Source organism: Abramis brama (assembly GCF_963993115.1).
Source record: "Abramis brama genome assembly, chromosome: 23".
Classification (NCBI taxonomy): domain Eukaryota; kingdom Metazoa; phylum Chordata; class Actinopteri; order Cypriniformes; family Leuciscidae; genus Abramis; species Abramis brama.
This window is the reverse complement of record NC_139985.1, coordinates 11,214,423-11,233,592: the sequence shown is the minus strand read 5'-3', so window position 1 is coordinate 11,233,592 and position 19,170 is coordinate 11,214,423. Positions and strand designations below refer to the sequence as shown.

General features: G+C 37.8%; 3 protein-coding genes across 4 annotated transcripts in view; 1 reads left to right on the top strand and 2 right to left on the bottom strand.

Annotated features, from left to right (window-relative positions):
* foxj3 (forkhead box J3) overlaps nucleotides 1-12,860 on the bottom strand; it is a 95,938-nt gene extending 83,078 nt beyond the window's left edge. For both annotated transcript variants that reach the window (XM_084100495.1, XM_084100496.1), the window contains exon 1: nucleotides 12,621-12,860. The gene's annotated coding sequence lies outside the window, so the exon portion shown is untranslated. The remainder of the gene's footprint in view (nucleotides 1-12,620) is intronic.
* A 1,067-nt stretch (nucleotides 12,861-13,927) lies between these two features.
* Nucleotides 13,928-16,188, top strand: ppcs (phosphopantothenoylcysteine synthetase). Its single transcript, XM_084101877.1, has 4 exons — nucleotides 13,928-14,055; nucleotides 14,478-15,019; nucleotides 15,111-15,214; nucleotides 15,551-16,188. Exons 2-4 carry the CDS (start codon nucleotides 14,485-14,487, stop codon nucleotides 15,869-15,871), a joined length of 960 nt encoding a protein of 319 aa, XP_083958003.1. The 5' UTR covers nucleotides 13,928-14,055; nucleotides 14,478-14,484; the 3' UTR covers nucleotides 15,872-16,188.
* A 238-nt stretch (nucleotides 16,189-16,426) lies between these two features.
* Nucleotides 16,427-19,170, bottom strand: part of utp3 (UTP3 small subunit processome component) — an 8,048-nt gene continuing 5,304 nt past the window's right edge. Inside the window, exons 11-16 of the mRNA XM_084101876.1 lie at nucleotides 17,575-17,671; nucleotides 17,382-17,498; nucleotides 17,170-17,303; nucleotides 17,035-17,089; nucleotides 16,762-16,869; nucleotides 16,427-16,672 (exon numbers count right to left, since the gene is read on the bottom strand). Coding sequence (XP_083958002.1) covers nucleotides 16,583-16,672; nucleotides 16,762-16,869; nucleotides 17,035-17,089; nucleotides 17,170-17,303; nucleotides 17,382-17,498; nucleotides 17,575-17,671 — 601 coding nt within the window. The 3' untranslated portion in view covers nucleotides 16,427-16,582. The remainder of the gene's footprint in view (nucleotides 16,673-16,761; nucleotides 16,870-17,034; nucleotides 17,090-17,169; nucleotides 17,304-17,381; nucleotides 17,499-17,574; nucleotides 17,672-19,170) is intronic.

Genomic DNA, 19,170 nt, shown 5'->3' with positions numbered 1-19,170 from the left:
CTGAATGGTTCAGATTTCATGTTCAGCAGCAAGCATGAGTTTGTTTTTGCATTATCAGTACGATTTCTTTGAGGTGATGCACAATTGCACATATGACACAGCTTAACCATCATCCTGAATCGAAAAACGGTTTTAAGACCCTTATTTATCCACTCTATCTTCTATTCTATAAAAAAGGAAAACTCATTCTGGCACTCCTTAAAGACATTAAAAGTAGGTCATTCAGTCTCAAGTGACTCACCAATTCTGGCAGGAAACCAAATAGTGCAGGTATAGGGAAGGCAAGAGCCTTTCTGACTCAAACTATTTGGCAAAGGGCTCATGTTCACAAATCAGCACACTGCCCTTTCAAAAACATTAAATACTTATGAATTTCTTACAATACATGAAGCATGTAAAACTAGATCTCTAACACAGAGCCTCCTCTAGAGTGTTGAGGCACATTAGGGCTGGCTGAGATATCTAAAAAAATATTCAAAACATCTTGATTCATTTCAACCGTTTGAAACAATACATTAAATATACAGCTTTTAATTGTATTAACATGAAAGAAACCACCATTTCAACTAGGGGATATGGCCAAAAAAATAAATTCTCAGTATTTTTTGGTTGAATGGCGATACTGTATATCTTGGTATTACTAGTACTAGTGGTACAATAGATCATACAAAGTTACAAATAAAGTAAGGTCTATCAGTAGTATTCAGGTACATACATTTAATAATTAAATGTAAAATAACACTGTATAGTGCTCACTGTATGTATAAATAAATAAATAAATAGATTAATCTTTGTTAAAGCTGTCTTTTGTAGTTTGATTAACAATGGCATAAACAGCAGCAAGCATTTATGGGCTGCAGTCACTTTAAGATCTAATGCACAGATCCAATAAAATGATACAAATCTGATTTCTTTCTCAACTGTTTAAATTCACTTAAGACATAACTGACTGTATTCACGTGATTACTAGTCATTTTTACTATTTTAAAGTGCCAAAAGGCGCGAAAGAGAAATTAATTCGTGTTTGCAGACTTTGCACACTATCTGAAACGCACCTCTCTATGCGTGCGGCTGTGCGCACAAATAACAGCGCCTGAGTACAGAGTTCTCTTTCGCCTCTTCTTGTGTTGGAATGGTTTAAAATCGCGTGAATGTGTAAATTGACGAGACAAAAAAACATGCAGATGATAAACTTTCAATCTATGATGGTTAATCTTTGTAATGAATCAGCAAAAATTTTAACATTTACAGATGGAGAATATACCTGTGAAATGTAAGTTATGCACTGAGGAAAACAAACGCATTAAACAGTGCAAAATAAAGTATCTATCTGTCAGCACATGCATCTGTTAAAGCATCTGACGGGGGGAGGCTGCCTTATATTAAGATAATATAATAAAATAACCCCGCAAAACTATAAACTTACAAAATACATAGCTGGACTTCCTCTAAAGCTTGCATTATAAAAAACAAACAAACAAACAGAGCATCATAAAAGTGAGTTTAGACACCAGGTGCAGCTTCCTCCTCTCTTGCAGCCGCTGATGGGGTCACTCCAAGGGCTAGGATTCCAGCCGGCCTATTTAGGAGACGATGACTCAGCCGGCCCACCCTGATGTCAGTGTCAGCCACCAAGGGATCTGGCATTCTAAAAGACCCATTGATCAGTGTGGCTCATGTCCCGTCACTGAAACACCACCACAAGGCCAATGGCACTAACCAAGTCTCCGAAAGCTTTGGAGTCAAAGGGGGATGAGTGCACCCCTCCCCCAAGTCGAGTTAATTCAAGCTGTGCAAAGGGAGCAGCACCGAGTCCAAAGGAAATATGACTCATTTGAGTAACATGAGGCATTCTCCACAGAACTCTTGTTTGTTAAGTGAGAGAGGCCAGTTGAATGCAGCAGTGTGACACTTCAGGAGGAGAGAGGGGCTTCAAGGGGGACGGAGAAATCCCTTATGGTGTCAGCTACGTCATCTTAAAGCTTTGCTCCACAGGTTCACGAAGCACTTCTTTGGCTTCATTCAAGGACTTTCTGAAGCATAATGACAGAAACACTCTCTTTAAGAGGAATGTTAAGAACAATTTAGTGCAGCAGAAACTATTAGTCAATGAAGTCAAAAGGTTGAAAGAACTTAAGTGAAATGCATCACAGAACGCCATCACTGTAACTTATGCTTGATAGTGTGCTAAATGCATTATCTCCTTAATCTTCTGATCAAAGCACATGCGAAAAAGATGCAGAAACAAGCAATCTCATATGTAATCATATGCATAGGGCTGGGCGATAAATCGATTTTATCAATTAACTGGAATGTGTAGTTTACTCCGACTTGTTTGAATGAAAATAATTTTTCTCTTTAACATCCGCCGACGCTCCGCTCTGGGCTCCTGTAGTCCCGAATGGGCTAAGCCCTCCCCCCGTGCATTTACCATTACACAAACAACATGGCAGCGAGCAGGGAAGAACTCATTCCCAAGAAAGGCACAGTGTCATCCGTAATTTGGAATTCGGTTCGGTTTTGTGGCGTCAGACACAGAACAAACAACACCCCGCTGCAAAGTGTGTTTAAAGTCTGTTGCTAGCAAAGGTAGCAGTATGACCAATGTACTGCAGCACCTCAAACAAAGGCATGCTGCCGAGTGAGAGTGATGTTGCGTCCTACGAAATTAACAAGACCGTGGTAGCACAAGCACACCAGCCAAAAACAACCTAGTCTTACAAACATTTACAGACTATCCGGTATGATAAGAATGGGGCCCGGTGGAAAGCGATCACGGATGCAGTCGCAATGTATATTGCAAAAGATATGGTGCCCATATATACTGTGGAAAAGCCGAGGTTTATTCACTTGCTGAAAGTTTTGGACCCCAGGTATGTGCCTCAGCTATATAACAGTGCACGCCAAAGGATCGCTAGGGAGCTGGAAGGGGTGTCGTTTTACTATGCCACAACAAATGTATGTGATTTAGAAAAAAAGAAAAGGATGTTCAAACTAAAAACAGCACAACAAATAAGCGCCTTATGCGCTCATGCACTGATATTTAATGCTGTTGAATGTTTTGTTTGCACTTTATCAGAACTACCTCCTATCTACTGAATAGAAAGATGTTAAACTTGTGTCTAAAGAAAACTTATCAAAAAGGGTCACATCATTTTATGTTTTATGTTATGTTACATTTCATGTTATGGTACGTTATGTTATGTCACATTTTCGCTGTTTACAATGGCAGGGCCTGCCATCTTGTCTTTTTGTTTCTATTGGGGGGTTTAAAATCTGTTTAAATCATAAATTAGATTTTTTGTGAAAACATCAGGGATTTTTTTTAGGCCATATCGCATCTACATATGCATATGCATATGTGAAATGATGTGATCATCAACATTAAACAGCATAAATCAAAACTGCCTAATGTTACTGAATGAAATGTCACCCCAGGATGAGCTACAGGACTGTGCACGCATTTGAGGTGTTGATGGACTCTATTTACTCCATCCATGTTTTGATCATTGTTCTGAATCTGATCCAGATGTAGTCTTGGACAAAAAAGTGATTTTCTCAGCTTTTTGCTCAAAATGTTGCTTTTTTATGGAAAAAGCAACAGAAGAAAAAAAGAATGCATGAATCTAGAATAAATCAAAGTACAATGTACTGAAAAGTACAATGAAACCTACCTGAAAAACACCATTTTTTTATTTGTATCTTTTTCAATTGTATTAATTTGTGCTATTACTTGTAGTTTGATTATTTGACAGTAGTCTCTTTTGTCTGAACATAGCCCATTCCGAACAGTACCGAAACAGAGACCCTAAAACCGTGATAAAAAGTGAACGCGTTTCATCTGGCTTTACAATAGTTTAAATCACAAGGCATTTGATTTGTGGTTTGTATGGGAGAACTCTGCACCAAACTCCAACACTTTTCACTGGATCTCACAGCGCTGTTTAGTGGTTCCTTAATTTTATCAAGGGAAATTATAATCGCAATAATTACTGTTATAGCTTTATCGGCCAGCCCTAATTAAAATAGAAAACAGTTATTTTAAATTGTAATATTTTACAATATTACTGTTTTTACTGTATTTTTGATCAAATAAATGTAGCCTGGTGAACATGAGACTTTTTACAAAAACATTTTAAAAATTCATACCCACTCCAGTCCAAACATTTAAATGGTAGCACATGTTAAGCTTACACCGTAACTAAATTGAACAAAAAAACAATAATTGTGACAGTCTTAACTATAGTATTAATTCAGCAGTCAAACATCACTTGGTGCTACTTCCCTGGTCAGCTTATGAAGCGTTTGCATGCTACTCACATTGAGAATAATATTGAGTATTCCTTCAAAACACTGCAACCAAACAATTTTATGATGCAAAATTTCTAAACCTTGAGCATTTCCCAAGGAGACGTAGAAACCCAACACTGTGGTATCAGATTTAGCTTAGTTATATTAAGTAATTTCACTGCCTCAGGAAAGTGACCTAAGCATTAATCAATTGTCCCATTAGCATAATAATATGTCAAATTAAAGTTGAAAAAGTGAAACATTAAGAGCTTTAAATCCTTTTTAAAAACGTCTTAAAATACAGAATAAATGCAACACTTTAAAATAAACAGTCTGCCATTTTGCAATTTGTAAAGGCAACTTTTAAAAACAAAACTTGAACATTTCTACAGCAACTAAACCAATTTGCTTTATTAATCAGACAAATGTCTGCATTCCAGCTTTGGCCACTCAAAACTATCAAATGGGGGTAAACAAACCAAAACATAGAGGGAACTGGGCAGAAATTGCTCTCCGAGCACAGAGCATGGATAATTGACCATCTTTAGCAAGTTATTAGGGCTTCCCCAGAAGTGCATTTGTAACTACAGCTGAGTGTGCAGTAAGCTAAAGTAATTAAAATGGTTATTAAATGGCATTATTAGCTAAGCTTGATTGTGATTATTTAAGCTGTGTAATCTAGGTAAAATCCTTTCCCTGCTCTACAGCATCCATGTCTCTGCCAACCAAGAGAGTCTCTTTTACCTTCAGAATGCACAAAGTGAAGTATTCTGTGCTGCTCTTACTGTTTTAAGAGACACAAGATACACAAAGTCCTTCAATTCCACTGTGACGCTCCCTTGCAGACCAGCCTGTTTCACCAAGGACAAATAGGCAATGCAGCAAGAATTTTTTCTGCAGTCATACTGAAAGAAATGAAAATACCCCAAGGTGTATCCCCACACATTTCTCTGACGTGCCTGTGGTGAACAGAGGGCATGTGTACTCAAATAGGTAAAGCCGTATGGTTAATGAAAGTGACTGACTGCATGCAGCCTACTGAAACCACAAAACGTTACAGTAGATAGGGAAGGAGGTCAGTCAAACTGATGCAACAGGCCAAAAAGGCAGTCAAGGCCCATTTGCAGCCGTGAAAAACTTGATCTGGATGGTAGAATGGGTCTCCAGCCAGGTAATGGGGGCGGATGACACATAATCTGTCCACTGCACTGCATATCTGAAGTTCCAACTGCTGTTGGATCTGCTAGTGCAGCACAGCACACACCAACATCTAATAAAGTTCTCTGTACATGGAGAGACTGGTAGAGCTCTGGCAGTGTATTTCAGCATTAATAAAAAATGAAAGCATAGTGCTTCGGTAGATCCGCGCTCCTCTTCCCAGGGGTGGGGGGTTGTTTGAAAAACTCTGAACCAGTGCAGCATTCCCATATCCACCCATATCTAGTGAGGGGCTCTTTAAAAATTCATTAATTTACAGCAAAAATAGATTAAAGCACCCAGCTGAGCAAAACTCGAAATTTGGCTCCTGAATTATATTAATAATAAAACAGCTCTCAAAAGCCCCAGGGGTTTCGCCTGAAGAAACTGAGTTGGCTTCAGCTCGTAACACCTTGTGAAAAGCTAATTTTTTGTATTCGCTAAAATATTTTGATTGTCATTCATGAGAATGAATATGTTCAAGTTTTATTCTGCTACTCAATGTTTCCATTTAAAACTGCGAAACTAGCAACTGGTTAGGCCATATATAGGCAATATACTTACTATTACACCGATATATGGACATGACCTCAATAATTTTTGGTGACGCAATATATTGCCTATTATGTTTGCATTAAAATTAGTTACCAACATTCTGTGCTGCCTCTATCATCTGCTCTCCATGTTGGAAGTGAAAGTGGGGCTCAGGCAGCTCCTTCATACACAGAGAAGACATCGATAGGTGAAAAGAAGGTGTCATTCGCAAGGCGTTATAACGTTTACCTTACACCTACAGACAGTTTGGAAGAATAGCCTAATTCCAAATAAATCCGTAATCCACTGTTCCGCTGCAAATATAAACATGACAGCGCGAAATGGTGCACACTCACAGCTAAGGCCGTTTCACACAGGACATGGCAGTTGCAAGGACACGTTTTGCATTTCACTCCGCTGTTTTTCCATTGTTTTTCTATGTAAAGGTGTACTAGACGGACATATTTGAACGTTGCACTCACGTCTTTTGCAGCATCTTGTGCATGATGCGGCGTTATTTACACGAAGTTCAACTTTTAAAAAAAAATACGTCTCTAGAAAAATAAATATGGCCTAAGGCAGGGATGGGCAACTTCGGTCCTGGAGGGCCACTGTCCTACAGAGTTTAGCTTCAACCCTAATCAAACACACCAGAACAAGCTAATCAAGGTCCTCAGGATTACTAGAAAATTACAGGCAGGTGATTTTTTAAGGGTTGGAGCTAAACTCTGTAGGACAGTGGCCCTCCAGGACCGAAGTTGCCCATCCCTGGCCTAAGGCATCTGTACCTTTGTTCATATGGACATCTGACTGCTAAGTAAGGTTTGTGTTTTTCAGCAATAACATGTACTCGTACTTTACTGAGACTAAGTCAGGGAATAATCTGCAGATGGAAAATCATCATATAAGTGCCTTTTGTGCATTTGCAAGTGTTTTTTTCTTAATTATTTATTATTCAAGTTTTTTTATGATATTTAATTTGACACCAATTCCAGTAGCTAAATATTCTTAAGAATTAAAATGTTGTTGTCATTAGAAAGTGTGTAGGCCTAACTGCATTATTATGCTGTTATGATTATATTAAATGGCATAAAATGGTCTTAAAATGACAATATTATCAAAAAGAAGTTATCGTGACAGGCCTACAACCGGTGGCCCAAAAATGCCTGGCCCTGGAACTGCAGTTTATGTAATTGCCCTGGTCAGTTCTAAATGAGGTTCACTTAAGTGCAATTATCCCCCGGTGATCTTTTACATAAAGAGACTTCTCGCACATGAAAAAGTGGGCTCACATAATATAACTGCAAACACGATTGAAATTGGAATCATAGATGAATGGCTTCATAGCTCATCTGCATTCTAGTGATGAACGGCTTTGCTAATGAAGACCGAGCTACTTACTGACTCTCACCACTAGCACAGCAAGGCTTTATATTGGATTTTGCCATAACAAGAGCTTCGGCATGCAAGGCGTTATTGCAATAGCTTGAAATAGACCATACAAAATAGGTGTATTTGGTACATTTTAAGGTGGCATAATCTGATGTTTGGTGAAGTTTTGTTCGTGCATTAACAGAAAACAGCATGGACTAAAAGATCAATATTGCGATTTAGGAATCAATGTTGGTTCATCAAAATGAAGATCAGTTAAAATCGAGAAATCAATATTGCCAACACAGCCCTATATCTAACTGTTATTAAGCTGCACTCAGCTTTGATGTATCCTTGAGGAACACAACCTAAGTACAGTATACTTGGCCTCCTTCACACCGTTTAGTTGACTAGTTTCAGTGTTTCAGACAACCACAGACTAGTTGATTATGAAAATACGTTCATCACATACCTAATACAAAAAGAAAGAGGGTGTAATATTAATGGTGGCAGCTTTTCTGAATCAACACTGCTTACCAGACTGTAAATGATTCTTCATTTAACTAATAAACCCTAATTATTTTAACACTAGCATTGCAAGAGTGCTATGCTCTGACTAATTTCTATGTTTAACAAAGACATATTGACAACCACTGAGGGTAGCAGGAAGTTAAAGAAGACAATATACAGAAGAGTAACAATAAAAACATTTTTATCAAGATATTTAATTTCATCACCAGAGGGAGAGTAGGAGCAATGTAACAAGCGGTGGGCGGTTTCTGAGCTGGGGAAGCCATGCATTTAGCTTGCCTGGACCCCATTTACCAACAGGGGTCTGATAACTTCATCTCACGGACTGCCATTTGAATAATCGCTTCAACAAGGGGGAAAAATTAAAAGCCTCTGAGTGAGACAGGGCTGGGCAAAGGGCCACCGCTGAATTCCAAATGAGCAATTGGTATGCGAAAGGTGAGGGGCTGTCTCTTCTTTGCCCACGTCAGACTGCTCAATCTACACACGCCTTACTACTAATTCAATGTCATTATGGTGCTTTTAACATTACAAATTAAAATCTGTCTGACTGGGAAAATCTAATGGGGAAAATGGGAAGCAAACCACTTGTTGCAACCAGACAGAAAAAGAGAGAAAATGATACACTGGTTTCACACGACACAAATGTAAGAGAACAGATGTTTGTGCAGCACAGCTGGAATAAGGCTTAACTTTTCTAAATGTGGGACAAAATCTCATCAACCAATTCAGCAGAGGGAAAAAAATAAAAATAATAAATGCTAATGCCTCAAAAAACACTGTAAACAGTGTAACGGTAAAGACAGATCATTACACTGAACACCGTATAGCTCCAACGTATAAAAAATTAATAACGCAGTCACCAAAGATCTAAAGCACCATACAATGCCCCATTTGGCGTGTAGCCTATGGCGTCGTTTAGCGATGATAAAGTAGGTGGAATGCATAAAGCCAGCAGTTTCCAGGTGAGTTTAGACGTAGCGGCAGGATGCCCATTGAGGCCTGAGGGCAAGACAGAGACGAGTCTGTATGCAATACTGCAGCGGAGGCCTCGTCAGATCCTGGCATGGGAACAGTTATGCTACGCTACAACAGATGCCATGCTTGTGTTCTTTAACAGCTCCCATTCCAGCCCATTTAGCAAAGCACTAATGAACAACATACAGAACAAGTTAAAAGATAAAAGACACTTAAGGGCTAATACCTTTCTTAAGAACTTAAGGGCTAATACCTTTCTTAACTTCTTCCATGGCTACTCTCAATCGACTTGACTGTGAAAACACTAAAAATCACAATTTGTAAAGATGTGAACCATATTTGTTTTACTTTTATGAACGGAGATGAATTTTAAACTTGACTGACATTTAATCATTAAAATATTTAAACATTTATCTAATAAAATTGTTTCAAACAAAACATGTATTATTTGGTAATCAATTCATAGGTTTTTCTTCTGTACTTTTCTAATATCTATATAATACATAATATACATTTAACTAACAAATGTCAGGTCCCTAATGACACTATCCTCCAGGAAATGACATTTTGGTGGGAAAACAACAGCAACAACATGAGCAAGCAGCAGCAATGAATTCGATAAATTAGCAAATATAGGTATGCTGTTATCAAAGATTTACAAATAAAAAAGCATCCCTAATGTAAGCACATTTGAAAAACAAGTGTTTTTAAACCATTCAAGAGCAAAAAGCAGCAAAAGACGACTATTTTTGATATATGCGCACAATGTCTGAGAGAAATGCACGCACATTAAGCTGCTGCTCATTCAGTGCGAGTACTGAACTGTTTTTAACACCTTATTGGGCTTGAACGGTCAAATAAACACACTTATGTGTCAAAAAACCCGTCTTTGCCAGTATACTCCTCATAAACACAGTCGTTTATGTCTCAAGTGAACGTAAACAGTTGAGAAAGAAAGCGCATGTAGATCAGTGCATTCGGTCTTAAAGTGACAGCAGCCTAATAAACCTGCTGCTGTTATTGACATTAATGCTAATCAAAGAATCTCACTGCTCTTGACTGAATCACTTTTGTAACTTTAACAAGAATAAATGTATATTTAATTTACACAGTAAAGACAGTATTTTTGGTACATTTTTGATTACTTTATTTAATATGTAGTAGCCAATTTCTATAGGCTTATCTAATGCTTTAAGTTTTTCAGGTAGGTCTATTTCATTTGTGTCTTTGTTCTATTGTAGTTTTTTGTCCTATTGTTTGTAATTATTTTCTTAGTTCCTATTTTATCACTGACTATCTACTTGTCTTCAATGAGCTTGAGGTTAGTTAGGCTAGTACTCATTTTTGTGTGATTTTGAAATTGGTGGTCAGATTTATGAAATTTCAATTCAATTTTGATATCTTAAAAATTTTAAGCAAAAATAACTATTATTGTGATATATATTGTTATCGTGAAGTAAAATTTATAATTTCATTATTTAAGATTTTGGTCATATTGCCCACCCCTATAGCCTGATAGTCTGCTATAACATTGTATATTAATGCAAAGGTACAAAAAGTTACAGAGATCAAAATGTACAGGATAACATGCGTGACAAATCATTTTTAAACAAATGTAACAATGTTCTTGATGCAATAATTGTAAATACTAAAAGGCATCAGTTTCAGCACAAGAACCACCAGGCATGTTCTGACAGGCAACTGATGGTTCAATCATTTTCTGCGTTCTGTGAGCTGACAACCCAAAGACAAACAAGTCTGGTGCTAACGTGAATCTTTCACACTATTGTACTGCCACACTGACTGGGTGGGGAAAATATGTCTCGGGTAGTTCACATATGTCCATCATTCAATATTTTAAGCATGCTGGTGCATAATTCAACATCTCTCCATTTGTACTCTACTCTTTAAGTGAATGGGGGGGGGGGGGTCGGGATCCCATTATAACTAATAGAATGCTGATGGTCGATCTTTATCAGGCCATTACAAATGTAACGTGCATGCAAAAATATGCAGACAAGCTGTCATTGTCAACTACAGGCAAAACCATTGTTTTTTCAAGCACTGGTCAATTTTTAGGTGTTCGGCTATTTTGTTCTATAACAAGAAAACATCCAAAATACACAGTTAAAATATTACAGTTTCTCTACATGCATCAGTACATATTCATTACAAAATATATCTTTAAAGGATGTTTTCTCAAAATTAGCTTTATCTCATGCACTGAGCCAGAAATCTCCCCTTCAGTAGAACTTACACCAAACTTTCTAGTTTAATTACCATCTCTATTATGACGTTTTTACAGAGGGGCTTGTTCATATATAATTTGCCTGATTTATTTTTAATTCCTAAAAACATGGTGAAAATGACAGTATTTTCAAGTTCATTTGTCATATGGTTTGTTGAAATGCTCAGGCATTCTACAGGAGAAATTAGAAATACAGATACAAATACTAAGACTAAGACTGTACTAAAACATGGAAACATCCCCTCTGTAAAACCCTTTAACTCTAATGTAAACAAAATATATATTTTTTGTATTTACAAATTACAATGTATGTAAATTAGTGCATATTTTATTTGATAACGACTTATTTGCATATTTAAACATAACATTTCAGAAACTTGTAATATGTAACAACTGTCATATTGTACAGAGATTAATCATCTGGGGAGGTAAAGTTATAGTGATATATATTTGTGTTACCCATCACCTGTGGTGTCTTGGCTCAATGTCAAATTATAAACGTTAGAAATCGCGATATAAACAACAAGAAAGCATTTTCATCATGGAGCACATCATGACAGCAAAGGTCTCTATTTGCAGTAGCTAGAGTGGAAACCCCAAATACAGACAGCGGGTAACATTCCAGCTGTTGACTAGACGGGGGACTAGTCTTGCATTGACTAGATATGACAGCCAAGGTAACCTAGATAGGTATGAAATCTTGCAAATGTGGCTCTATATAGGATTCAAACTGTAGAAACTTACTAAGTATTATCACTCGTCGTCGAATTCACATATAATGCTAATTCATCCAGCATATGCTGACAGAGATGAAAATAACTCATGCACAACTTCATTCAGTCAAGCTAAAAATCTCAATAACGCTCCATAAACAATCTTTCATCTCTTGTTGGCACAAAAACAGAGCTCGAATGCATATTAATGGCACCAAAAGTTGGCCAGGATTCGTATTTAAAATGACACGCAGCTGCCGCGCGTCTGTTTCCAAAATATTAATAGATACGGCCTCCACCTCCAACTACTGTTAGTTGACAGGACCTAAAGTTGCTCGTTTGGCAGCTCCCGGTCGAAGAGCCCCCTTCCAGCTCGCCTTACTGACCGAGTTTCAGTCACAAATATTTCACGTCAGACGCCTGTCAGATACGCAAACAAAAAGCAGGCGAGCTAAAGTAAAACTGGCGGCTAATTAGCTGCTCACTCTCGCTACCTATCTGACAACAACCGTATTGGCGGCTAGCTGGCTTGCTAACTAAACTTGTTCCCCTGTGACAGTGGAGCTTGCAGTGTCCCCACCTGCCCCCGACCGACGGCGGCAGCAACATACCACTTGAGGCCTGAACGTCTGTCCTCCCGCTCTACTCAGAACTTCAGCACCACACAACTAACAGTTAAAGTCGTCCATTTTTCGCGGGCCCTGACTTCAACTTCGCGAGCTCCATGTCGCGAGCTTGTAACGTTCACCCGCACTCACCCAGGCTCGTGTCCGCTACTGGAGGCCAGTGCAGGTCTGTCAAAGTTAGGCGTCCCCTCCCCTTCCTTTTTTCGATCACAGCTCCCTCTCTCTCCTCGAAATGAGCCTCAGCTCTCCGTGTTTATCGTGGGTTTGAGACCCGCAATCCCTTTACCGGTTTGTCCGTGGCGTCTCCTAGCTTCTCCGCCTCTCTCTCGCTCGTTCGTCTTTCTCTCTGAATAGCTAACATCCGGGGACTGCGCGGATCAAAAATCCGGAACTACTTTTGGGCATTAGCCGGAGAACGGCCCACTGTACCAAGCTGCGACAGGGTTGCAGCCGGAAAGTAGTGCCTTAAGTGTATAAAAATATTGTCAGGATAATTATTATCAATGACTTTTCACATTTACCATTATCATATTAAGCATAATCATATCGTACAAAAAAAAAAAAAAAAACCTTCGAATATTAATTGTACTAATCGATTCATAGTAAACTTTACTGCTGATAATAATACAGATCATAAAGTCATAAAGTCACAGATCATGTTGAATGATTTGCGGTATATAATGTACATTGTGTGAATAGTGCCCATCCAATTTTTAATAAAATATCTATGGTATTATTATTATTATTATTATTATTATTATTATTATTATTATAAAATAAAGTTAATTTAATGACGACGTTTCCACACTGTGTCTGGAGGAAGAAAAATATTCCTCACTAGTTTTACCATTTTTTTTTTTTTTACACCGTTTCTGTTTTCAAATAACAGCTTCTTTATTTCTTGTATTTAATTCCATTATTATTTTCTTAATCTTTCTTATAATTTTGGATCTTATAAAAAAGAGTTAGGTAATACCTTAAACTTTATTTGTAGGATGGGTAAATATAACATTAATAATAATACAGCTTTTAGCTGTATAAATACTTCTCATTTCTCATTGCTTAAACAATGCTGCCCCCTGTGAAACTGGAGGTTGACTACGTTTACACATATTTTGTAGTTCATTCTTCCTACAAAGCCTACAGTGCCGTTTTTTTGTTTGTTTGTTTGTTTGTTTGTTTTTTGTTTGTTTTTTGCATGTTGGATGGATAATTATACCACAGTTTATTGACCATAGTAAATTAAACGCATTGAATAAATAACGTATTACACTGTCCTTCTTTTATATCTGTTTTCCTGTGTATTTCTGTCTTTTCATATTACTGTTCCATGATCCACATAAAAGCTGAGGGAATAACAATAATCTAAAAACCTTTATTTTGGAATTTACACAGCAGACCTCTGAAAGAGCCAATCACAACAGCCAAAGCTGCGCATGCGCACACTCAACCACTATAAGTTGTAGGAACTGTTTCTGCTGATCTGTCACACACTCAGTCCAAGTTTATTAGGGTCATTCGCAAGTAAATTATATTTTTCGCGTTTTATTTGTGAGTGAGCACACAGGTAAACCTTCGTTTAGCTTATTTTGTTCATTTATTAATATCAGCGCGATAACAAGAGCAGCATACACTGACAGCGAGAATGTTTATATTGTGTTTAGTTAGCAACACACAAGATTAGTGTAGTACGCATTTTACAAGAAATTTTGTTTTTGTCTTGTGAAAGTCATGATGATAATTATGATGCTCTTTCTCACACTTAACTTGGAATTATTGCATTAATGTGGTAAAATATATATCTGACCTTCATTTCATAGTTGACCAACAACAGTATATTGATACAGTGCTGCTCAGTGACAATTATGTAGCATGTAATTTTGGTTCTGGAATGTGTCAGGTCATTGTCTTTAGCATATTTTTGGCATTCATAACCACATACCTATTGATAACACCTCAATAACTGAAACTTTTTTTTTCTTCTTCCAGGTTTACAATGGCCCACTTTGACCCCTCAGCCTCAAGTGCAGTGGATGGAAGACTGTCTGAAGAGTTTGCGGTCCCCTCTCATGTGGAGGAGGTCAGGAAACTCATGGCAGAGTTTGCTGAACATCACAGATCGTCCGGGCGCAGAGTAGTTCTGATCACCTCGGGAGGAACTAAAGTTCCTCTGGAATCCCGAACGGTACGATTCCTGGACAACTTCAGCAGTGGTCGGCGAGGGGCATCCTCTGCTGAGTATTTCCTGGACTCAGGCTATGCAGTGATCTTTCTGCACAGGCATCGTTCTCTCTACCCATACACTCGTCTATACGCAGGGGTCAATTTACTGGATAGCTTACGATTAGAGACTGGTAATGAGGACACTGGTCAGATCCTGGTGGATCAGAACACACTTCCAAACGTTACAAAGGTTTTAAAGCGCTATCAGGCAGTGAAAGCTGCAGGATTACTGCTGCCGGTGGAATTCAACACCTTGTCAGAGTATCTTCATCTTCTCAAAGCTGCAGCCCAAGCATTAAGCTCCATAGGTAAACAAAGCCACCTTTTGATTACTTTAGGCCGAATACATTTTTAGTGGGATTACTAGTAGTTATAATTAATTCTGTTTTTCCCTCCTAGGGTCCAAGGCTATGTTTTATTTGGCTGCTGCTGTTTCTGATTTCTACATCCCAGCATCTGAAATGCCAGAACATAAAATTCAGTCCTCTAATGGGCCACTTCAGGTGTTGTAAAATACAAATATTAATTCAGTCTTTCAGAAGCCACGGATCGCCAAATATGATCACCCTTGTGCAAGGGATCCAATTCTAAAATTCCACATTCAGCTATGTATTTTCATGGATAAAGACCCTATTTATGTGAAAAAATTATAATATAAATGTGTAAAATATTTAGTTTTGATGTATTTTTTAAATCATTTATTCTTTTTCGTTTCTTTTTTTTTTAACATGCTTTTATAACATGGACTCCCATGCAGAAAAACTTGTGCTAGTCTAAATTTAGTTCATCTAGGCTCTAAACAATATATGACAAGTTGTTTATTTGCTTATGTTATGTAGATAAGTATGAAGATGGTTCCCAAGATGCTGTCTCCATTGGTGAAGGACTGGGCACCTCAGGCATTCGTCACCTCTTTCAAGCTGGAAACAGACCCCACCATCCTTTTGGAGCGAGCACGGCGTGCCTTAGAAACGTACAACCACCAGGCAGTGGTTGCAAATGTTCTCGACACTCGCCGTGGTTATGTGGTTGTCGTCACCAAAGACACGCAACACGAGCTGGTCCTCACAGATGAGGAAGTGCAGAAAGAGGTAGAGATTGAGGACAGGATTGTTAGTAATCTGACTGCAGCACACAGTCAATTTATGTCTCAAGTATGAAAAACCTTGCTGTGATTTCATAGCATGTAAGCTCAAGTTGCTCTTTCAGACATGTGGAATGTTTATTGTTGTCTTCAAATTTGAAGAGAAGCTTATCCTGGAAAATTGACTTTATGGTCATTCTGAATGACATCTTCAAATTCGGAAACTTCTCTGTTGTGAAATTCAGTTGCTTATTACAGATCTAACAAGTTCCTTTATATTCATTTCCTCTGTACAAAGAAATCTGCAAACATCTTATTTTAGCAATATTCTTAGGCCTTTAATCATAGTTTAAAAACAAAATGATATTAATAAATATATGCTTCAGTACCTATCATCCTAAACTCATCATTGCCTAATATCTTAAATCTGTTCTTGTTTCTTAAATTTTGAGTCTGTCTACAACAAATCACACTTTAACAGCTGATGTACATTTAATTTACAATAATATGTATAAAAAGGTTTCTGCAATAAATATTAAACGCTTTAGTACTTTGAAGTACATTCTTTGAATATGACAACAGTTTTGAAAAGCACTGCATGCATCACCAAAAAACATTTTGCAGAAATTTTGAACTTGAGATTTTATTTCATTCATTATTTGAGCTGTTGCATAAAACAAGTAATTTCCATCTTTTGATATCTGGTATAGCGAGTATAAAAAGAAACACCAGAAAAGTCCATTTTAATATCACATTCAAGCTTGGATGAGTATCATCTGTAGATTGATCACTTGAATTTGACGCTCCTCTTAACTCCAGCACGAATACCAGACCATTCTCCACTGTATCTCGTCTCCTCGCGCCGCACCTCACGAACCTGACGCAAATAATCTGTAATCAGTGCCCGTTCTGGATAGTGCTTTACAAATGAAAGTGAATTAAACAAATGAATCCTATGACACTTACCTGACCCTTGCGACGAATCTGGGCACGTCTGAACTTCTCTCTGTGTTTGACTCTGGGATTCCGGTCAATCTTCTTCCTCTTGGGTGTGAGCCCTTTGTTCTTGGACATCTTTTCACAAAACATTTGATGCGATTATGATAACACTGTCCGTAATATAGTTTAAAATTGTATAGATGTTTTGGGAAATGGCTGACTTTCAGGTCATTTGTTGCTAAAGATGTTTGAAAAGTTGTTTGGGTACGAGTTGAAGGCATATTAACCACAACACCTCACCTGATAGGTGATCCTTCTTTTAGCATCTCCCTCCATCTGTTCCTCTTCCACCAATCTGGTAATGCAGTTAGTGACAGTAAGGTTTCTGAAACATTATGACAAACCACAAGGGCTGAATGTTGTATAAAGACTCACCCGTCCTCGTTCTGCATCTCAATCTTTTTCCTCTTGAGTTTCTGCCTCTCCGCCATGGCGTTGTAGAAGCGCAGATTAGCTTCCTCGTCTGAATCCGACATCTCTTCTCCTTCCAACTTAGCCTCTTCTGATACCTAAAATAAAGACATGTCAAACTCAGCAAAAATGGTGCCAGTGCTAATACTGAAACATTAATAAGGAAAAGCAATTACTTTGGTATGTTTGCTGCCGGCTGATCTCCTTGCAGTTCTGTCTTGCTGTTCTCCAAAGAGAAGCTGCCGCAGTTGAGGAGCCAGTCTAGCATCGACTGCTCCTAGTTCATTTATCAGCTGTGAAAGTGATAAAGAGATGAAGTCTTGAAAGCTTCATTAAATGAATGCCTGTGGTTAATTTGATTGTACTTACATTTCTGTAGGTCAGCAATCTCTCAATCACAGGATGGTTATGTGCTGGAATTCGCTTGGCTTTTAGAACCAAATAAAAACTAATATTTGTGCAATAGCTGGAAAGAAGGGAATATGCATAGTGAAAAATAGAATGGTACTATTATTCAAAAGTTTGGGGTCGGAACGATTTTTTTAAAATGTTTTTGAAAGTCTTACGTGCCCCAAAGCTGTCAAAAATACAATAAAACAGTAATATTTAGAGATGCACCAGGCGACCGGCTATCAATCGTTTTAGTTTTTTTGGTCGATCTCTGTTCCGGACTTGCACACAAACTGCATTGCAATAATTTCCCAAAATGTTGAAATATTGGGAAAAAATATATAAATGTTTATATGAATGTATCTCTAAAGGGAACTGACTGTCTTCAGAAGAGTTTCAATTGCTTTTTCTTTCCCTCTCCCCTCCGTATAATGTTTAATAAAGTAGTTTAGAAGTGCAATGCTGCTTTGTTTACAGTCAGCGAGACAGGGATAGCTGCAGGTTGGAGTAATGGGCGTTCTGAAAGGTAGGGGCGTTCCAGAAGATTCGCAATGCTACAACATAAACTAATCCCTAACCCTTCTCCACACCCTAACAGACAGCTTTCATGAACAATTACTAAAAAATGACTATAATAAAAAATTAACAATTGCACACCCACTACCTTTCAGAACGCCCATTACTCCGACCTGCGGAAACCCACGCTTGTTTACAGCAGTAACCCAGAAAATGCAAACAGATAGGGCTGGGTAAAAAAAAATTTGATTTCTCGATTTTAATCGATTCTCATTTTTATGAACCGATATCAATTCTTAAATCCCAAGAATCGATTAGTCATCCTGTTTTCAGTTGATGAATGAATGGAACATTGTAGCGCGCATCCCATCCAATAAATCGCACTAATCTTTGTGCTTTGTTACTATTGATATGAAACAAAAATTACGTCCATTTTCTTACGAAATTCAAAAACATAAATACAGTTTTGGCGCTGTGGCGTGAGATCGCTCTGGCGGGGCGCAGCTCAGCTCAAGAGAAGCAGCAGCGCAGACCAGTTACAGCACGAAATAAACATGAATGAGCATCTGAAAGTGTGTCAAAAGATAGAGTGCAACTTATCGAAACCGGTATCATGTCACATGGAATCGCTCAATCAGTGTTTCAACCGTGGAAGACGTCAGTAAAACAGCTTGTAAACAATGTCATGTAACGTCACATTTACCTCAGAAAAAACATATCCAGTGACCATAAAAATGACCTCTAGAGAGGTGCATTTTGCAAAATATATGCACCATATTACATATTCATTATAATTTTTAATGTTCTTCAATATTTAATGCATGTTTGGATAAATCTGGCAAGTTTTTATGACAGCCACCATTTAAATATTTATATTTCATATAACGTTATTATAAAAATGTGTAATTTAAATGTGTTTGTATACAAATCAGTTAATCTATATCCTTCAATATTATAGTAGGCTAATGAAGCCTAGTAGGCTACAACTGACTCCCATAGTTTACAGCATTAGTTAAGAGATTTGTTTTTCTTGAGAAAATTTGCCATGTATTGTACCAG